The sequence below is a fragment of the Dama dama genome, chromosome 21 (assembly GCF_033118175.1).
Source record: "Dama dama isolate Ldn47 chromosome 21, ASM3311817v1, whole genome shotgun sequence".
Lineage (NCBI taxonomy): Eukaryota > Metazoa > Chordata > Mammalia > Artiodactyla > Cervidae > Dama > Dama dama.
Window position 1 is genome coordinate 41,249,219 of NC_083701.1, and position 7,697 is coordinate 41,256,915.

The 7,697-nt window shown below is 36.7% G+C and overlaps 1 protein-coding gene across 2 annotated transcripts in view; it reads left to right on the forward strand.

Moving 5' to 3' along the window:
- The window catches only part of PKIA (cAMP-dependent protein kinase inhibitor alpha), a 97,051-nt gene extending 89,564 nt beyond the window's left edge, over nt 1-7,487 (forward strand). For both annotated transcript variants that reach the window (XM_061123532.1, XM_061123533.1), the window contains one exon: nt 4,020-7,487. In XM_061123532.1, coding sequence (XP_060979515.1) covers nt 4,020-4,099 — 80 coding nt within the window. In that variant the 3' untranslated portion in view covers nt 4,100-7,487. The remainder of the gene's footprint in view (nt 1-4,019) is intronic.
- The last annotated feature ends 210 nt before the right edge of the window (nt 7,488-7,697 follow it).

Sequence of the window (7,697 nt, forward strand, 5' to 3'; positions counted from 1 at the left end):
AGTGATTTGCGGCATTTCACTAAGTAGGGTTAAGGCATGGAAAAAACACCTTTGGAAGTAACCTGATAGAGAGAGTCATGCTGCTGCTGCTAAGTCACGTCAGTCGTGTCCGACTCTGTCCGACCCCATAGACGGCAGCCCACCAGGCTCCCCTGTCCCTGGGATTCTCCAGGCAAGAACACTGGAGTGGGTTGCCATTTCCTTCTCCAATGCATGAAAGTGAAAAGTGAAAGTGAAGTCGCTCAGTCATGTCTGACTCTTCGCGATCCCATGGACTGCAGCCCACCAGGCTCCTCCGTCCATGGGAGTTTCCGGGCAGGAGTACTGGAGTGGGTCGCCAGTGCCTTCTCCGGAGAAAGTCATAAACAGTCTTATATATGTAAGGTAAAAGGCAGGTACTAATCTCTTAATCACTCCCACTCTGCTTTACAGTGTTTGCTACTCAGATGCAGAGACCTTAATCTGATTTTACTAATGCAATCAATGAAACACATGAGTTTTTTAAAAAATCCTCATCTCTATAAAAGCTCTGAAATATCTTATGAAGAACATTTAACAAAGCTGGAGCTAGGACAATACTGGCCATCTCTAACATTTAACAACATTAGATGTTTAACAAGATTCACAGGTGAGTCTGACAGACCTCAATTTCCAGAACCATTTCAAAATAAAAGGGTCTCGAGGACCATTTTTGTTGAGAATGGTAGTAAAATGGTCGGTTATATAAATAAGTCTTAGGTAAGAAGTTCTTTTAGTTTTCCTTGAATCATAGACTGAGTTTGAAAGGCTGTCTTATTATTGGGCCCCAAAGTCCTACCCACCAAATCTAACTTTACCAATGAAAAAGTAAAATAAGTTTGACATGTCAAAATACTTCTGAATCCCCTGATAGTTCTTCCATCCATAGCTTTTGCAAGTATCAAAGCTGAATATATTTCTCTGGGGAAAAAAAAAAACACTTGTGCAAAAGATCTTTAAAAATAAAAAGCAGTTCATGATTAAGGTACCACATGTTATACATATGAAAAACACTGATCAATTTCTGACTTGTGATAACAACTTGATATTGTTGTTGTAACTTCTATGCTACTAGAATTTTTATGCAAAGCCTTCCAGTTACAGTATTGGAAAACTGAGTCAGAGTATACATATATGAATGAAATAGCTCAGCAACCTTATCTTAAAATGCTTAGGGACAGAACTTTATTCAGTGATTACAGATCAGCAAGTTATACATTGGTCTTTTCAAATTCAGTTTGAAAATAAAACCATAACAATCACTTATGTGGAGCACACAGACTGAAGTATATTTTAGTTTTCATTGTTTCTTTATCATTACTACTGGGAGTTAATTTTCAAAATTAACTGCTAACTCTGAGAAAGCCTATAGGGAATCATTCCAATTTGGTGGCATAAAGAAGTAGATATATTTTTTCCAGCAATCTTTGAGAATTTGCTAAATTTTCCATTAAATTTGTATTCTATATAAATATTCTATTTTAAATAATCTACATTAATTTAGCCACCCTTAACATGAGGATATTTTTATTCATAGTGTAGTTTAATTTATTTTTGTCATTGTTGTTTTCACTGAAGTTAATACCCATTAGCCACAAGACTTTTCTTATACCAGAGATTATAGTCTCAATATAATCTATATAGATTATGTTAAAATTTAAATAAATTGAAATTTTATATTAATACATAAATATATTTATATTTGATGTTAACATACTGTAATTGAATGCTAATAATTTAAAATAACTCAGAAATCTTTATGCCTCCAGATGTTAAAATATTTCTACATGTTAATTGCAATTCAGTGGGCTCTGAAAGAATTTTGTTTCTCTTAAAAATCACAAAGTCCAGACTAAGGCAAAGTATAAATAGCACTGACTTTATTATTCTAAGTACAAAGAACTAAAAATAATAACTATGACCAAAAATCTAAAATATTAGAAAAATGACAACTGTACAGTGACAAATTAAATAATACTGGCTGAGAATAATGTCGGACTTCATTTGTAGTTCCTGAATATTTCAGCTTCTTTTTAAGTTTGTGTTCAGCAATATTATTGTCTCATTTTTATCTTGATTTGTTAACAAGCATCTATTTAGCCACAGCTCTGTATCTGCAGCATTATGCTGAGCCCTGAGAAGTGTCCCGGGATACCCAGAAAGTCCCAAGCCCCATGGAGTCAAGATCGTCATCTTGTATTTATGCAGTCACTTTCATCTTTAATATTATCAAGTTCTTATTTCATATGCTAATCTACACATCTCAGATTCCGCTATCTGCATACCTTGGGGGCTTGCTCATTGCTCTAATAATGAAAATAGTACATGAACATTCTATGTAATGGGTCATTTCATATTATTTGAAATCCCTTTAGCACAGAATATGATTTTTATGTGGAAAAACTGCTTTAAATTTCCCTAAAGTATGGTGTGGGCTTCCCTAAAGTAGGTGGTGCCTCAGACCATAGAGAGAAGCCGCCTGCAATTCAGAAGACTGGGTTGCATCCCTGGGTCAGGAAGATCCCCTGGAGAAGGGAATGGCAACCCACTCCAGTATTCTTGTCTGGAGAATGCCATGGATAGAGGAGCCTGGTGGGCTACAGTTCATGAGGTTGCAAAGAGTCAGACCCAACTGAGCGACTAAGCACAGCACCAAGTATGGTGTACGGTGAGGTGTCTTATATGTACTTGTTAAGCATAAAGAAGAAATTGCCCTCAACGTTTCCAGCTAAATAATGGCCAGCCTGCTTACCTCTATGAATTTGAGTATGGTAATAAATTCTTAGTAAAAATTTGCAAGACCTCCAAATATTTTGTCTACTAAGCCTTATTGGTTGCTTAGTAAACACATGTAAATATTTAAATCTTTGAATCAAGAGTTGCCTGCTGCTTGCACCCAAGTAAAGTAACCCAATATGGAGAGAAAGCATTTTTTTATTTTGGTGTTTAGATCGTTGCTAAGGGTGCAATTATGAAGGTGGTTTTATTGGATTTGTACGTAACTTCCATCAGGGCAGGCCAGAGGCCATCATAACTATCCAACTAGGGGATAACCACCTGACATAATGTCCTTCCACTGTTGTTTTTAATTTAAATTAATTAAACCTCTGAGAAGTCAGCTAGCTTATCATCATTTGTTCAAAATAATGTAAAATACAATTTTAAACTATTTCTTAAAATAAGACAGTCAAACATCAAAAGGTAAGCTTGTTCCCTACTTCTGATTTCTGCCTAAAGACACATTTGATTTCTGTAACTGGTGAAATTACAAGTGCCATACCATGACCTGGCCATGAGATTTCCCAACTATTTATCAAAAGCATAGAGCATCACTAATCACTTAAAAAACTCAGTTATTTTTTGCCTTTTTGAGCCATGCTCTCCCAGAACCAGAATTAGTCTGCCCTTGAAACATTTAGGGGTTCCGAGGTGGCACTAGAGGTAAAGAACTTGCCTGCTAGTGCAGGAGACATAAGAGACATGGGTTCAATCCCTGGGTTGGGAAGATCCCCTGGAGGAGAGCATGGCAGCCCACTCCAGTATTCTTGCCTGGAGAATCCCATGGACAGAGGAGCCTGGTGGGCTACAGTCCATGGGGTCGCAGTCAGACACGACTGAAGTGTCTTTTAGCACTGGCACTGAAACATTTAAGCTGTTTCTTTCTTTTTAATATTTATTTATTTATTTGTATATTTTGACTGTGCCAGGTCTTAATTGAGGCATGTGGGATCTTTAGTTGCCACATGCCCAGGGATTGGACCAGGGATTGAACCTGAGCCCTCTGCTTTGGGAACACAGAGTCTTAGCCACTTCCCTTAGCTAAGTCCTAAGGGAAGTCATAAGCTGTTTTCTTGATGGGGTGTTGATTACCAAGAAAATGTACTTGTCTGTATGAAGACTTCAGAATAGAGGATTTCTAAAATGTCCAATAAGATGTTGAGAGTCAGTAAATATAAGCAATCGTTTTTATTTTGCCTTTATCCTTTTTATGTCTCTAACAGAAGGGGAAGAAGATGCACAGCGAAATTCAACAGAACAAAGTGGGGAAGCCCAGGGAGAAGCCGCAAAATCTGAAAGTTAACACTCCACTTTGACCTTCATCAACACCTGACGATGTCTCCAATCTCCAGGCCTGGCTGGAATGCATTTATTTCCAAGAGTGAAAAGGGGAAGAAGAAAATGGCTGTACTGCTTTGCAGGAACCTGCTTGTTATGTTAAAAGTGGGGGCAGAGGCTGTGGCTGCAGACAGACTTTTCTCTACCTCTGGCATTAGCAATGGTTGAAATCATGTGGCTTGTGTTTGGATGTCATTTTTGTACGGATCCTTTCACTTGACCATATGATGAAATGCTTGTAGAGAGTAGCAGTGATCTAGATGATGATTCTTCCTGTAGCATCTGGCCCCTCACAATGTCAGAGGATTTAATTGTGTCTAATAGCAAAGGGTTGGTTGAACCCCAGAGTTTAAATATCTCTGGCCTGAGTATTCACCCAGTAAAAGAACCATCCAGAAAGTACTGTTTTTAGCATTATGTATCTGTGCGTTCCTGCTTTGTTATTTACACTGTTTTGTATTGTACAATATAGATGCTCAGCACTGCCCCCTTCTTCGATTGCTTATGAAAAACAAAAATGATGCACATTACTGTGAATTTTTATACCACTCATTTTTTAAAGGGCTGCCTAAAAATTCTGCTCCATAGTGTGGTGGTGTACACAAGATAGGACACACTTTTTTTTAAAACAATCTGTCCCCTTAATTCACTGCTGATGAATTAAGTCTAACAGATTCATCAGGACTCCTTTGCTTATTATACAAACATTTGAAAATATCCATTAATGTGAATATTACCTGAATTCAGTCTGTTTGGTGTCTGCACAGACCAGAGTTCAGTCTGCAAATTTTGTCTTATTCCCAAATGTAGAACTTTTTCCAACTAATATTTTTATTTCCAATTGTGGGACTTTTTGAGAACTGGGGATGTGGGAAAGTGAAGAGAAAATAATACTAAGCACTGGAAATATTTTCTTCTCTGGAATCAAATTTCTCACAGTGCTGTATGATACTACTAACATTTGGAGGACAGCTTATCTCCATGGAGCTGAAAAAGATGGAGAAAATCACCTTGCAATCATGTGGACACCAATCACAAAAGTAAAGCCCTTGTGTTGTATTTTTCATGTCTTTTTTCAGCCCTATCAGATCCAAATGTTATTATGCACTTTTTAATGTTTGTAAACTTTTACTAATAATTAGTGTGAATTGCATTCTGATACAATAATAATCATCATTAGAAGCTGACAAAATCCTTATTAATACTGTTGATGGCCTCTGCTGTGTTTTGACATCGTGGTTCTTATATGGAAAGTTTCTATGAGCTGTGTAATCCCTCTGGTCAGTATTATGAAATCATTTCTCAGTGATAATAAATAAGGCACCAGTGATATGCCAATGGCTCATGAATTACTGGACACATAACAGGCAAAAGGAAGACCCTTTACAATAAAGACCCCACTTAACTGTCCTCAAGGTCTTAGATACCATTCCATATGAAGTAGTTTAAGCAGCATTTCAACAGGTAATCTACCTGGATACACCAGGAACTCAGCCCTCCTTTGTAGTTACATGAAGGATGAAAGGTAAGTTTGCCCTCATCTCTCTCTACAGTACTTTATGAATGAGTGGGATAGGGGCATGGATATCACTTGGTCATCAAGCATATAGTAAAAAGAAAAAAAATTAACAGTGTAAGTCTTGAGAAAATAGGAAAGATTAAATTTTAGAGTACTTCCTTCTGCTTAACCCAGTAGGATCCAAAATATCCAGTTAATATTCAAACAAATCCACCTATTATTACACTCACAAGTGGGAAAAGAAGCTCCTGAGGCTATTGTAGACAATTTCTGGTAGTCCATTTAACTCATTCAACCCATACAATCACTTTTACAGTATCCTTATTTATTATACTCATAGCTTTCTTGTGAATGTAGGTAAAGCTCTCTTCATCCTTAAAATTGTGGAATTCCAAATTGATTCCATGTGATTTTGTAAAGTTTAGGACTAGTGCTGAGTATATGTGGAGGATTTCTATTCCTGTGTGATATATGATTATTAATGCATGTGGTATCATGCTCGTCTTTGAATATCTATAGTTGCTAAATTGTGAAGTCATATGGAGCTTTTGAATTATTTTTGACCTCTTACTGCTACTTTGTCTGCTGTATTCAAACCCAGAGATAGTCCCAAGCCAGAAAATTACACATCCTGAAATGTTGCTCGGCAAAATTTCATAGTATCTTCCAAGTTTTACCATAATATCTTTTACTTGAAAGTCAGTAATATACATGGAATTGATTTTTTTAAGGAGAGAAGGAAAGAGTAGAAAACTAAGACATTGATTTGAATATACACATTGAATGCCTGTTAACCAACTGACTTTATGCTATTCACTTCACAGCACATATTCTCCCATTTAATCCTCAAACAATTCAGTTAGAGGTACTATTATTCCATTTCACAAATCAGGAAATTAAGTTTGAATAAGGTATAAGTTTTACAAGCTTAAAAAGCTAATAAATGATGAAATAAAAATTGAACCTGTGTTTATCTGACTCCTGGGAGTTTTCTACTACACATGCCATAAATCTGAAGCCAGTTACAGAGCATGTTTATCTAGAAGGGAACTTTTAAGGATGGACTAGATCAGTCTCCATATTTTAGAAGAGGAAATAGTCCTGAAAAGGGCATTCATTTTTCTCAAGGTTACCTAGATGAGCAATAACATAGATGTGAGTAGCAATTGTATTTTTTTTTTAATAACAATAATAAATTTAATTAAAACATGTTTTGGGTTATACTTCCCAAAAGACATTTTTCTGAAATGAAGTCTGCTAACTTAGCATGGTTTAGATTTTTTATGTTCCATGCTACTCATTTTGTTTAACTAGAAATGTGAAAATTTCAGGTTTTCAACTGATGTGCAACAGGTGTAAACTTTTCAAATTAACCCTTTGTCAATTTTAAGCATCCTGTGCTGACATATTGATATCATAAATTCATAGAAATGTTTTTCAACAGATAAGAGGCAGAAAGCCTCCAATTTTTAGGTAGCACCCCCAGAGCTGTGCACAGTAAATGCTCAACACCTGTGTCTTACTCAGACACAGTGGAAATGCACTGGTTTAGAACATAAATGATATTGTTCTCTTCTGAGAAGCAATAAGAGGTAAAGAAATGTAACTGCAGGCAGTGGTTTCTGACCTAAGTCACTAATAACAGGGTGGAAATGTCTAGTCATCAAGTGAAAACAGGAAAGGATCTATGTTTATGATGTCTTAATAGGCCCAAAATTGTTCTTTAATTATGAGTGGCAGTCTCTGAAGTCATTTGTGAGCTTGTATGACTTTTGTATTTAGCGATGTTGCATGCTCACATACTTGATATTAAAAATAATACATTTTTCTGAAATGTGTGCAGTCTATTAAGAGTATTTATTGAACACACATTATGTACGTGATGCTCCGGAAAGTACTGCGGGTGACAGAGGAGAAGGCCAAAGCTTAGTCATCCTAGGGTGGACGTACCCAGCATTCCAGCCTTTTTCCTGGCCTCTACGCCAATAATTTTCACCCCCATCCCATGCTGGTAGCCCACTTCCTGGACTTGATCACCTACCAG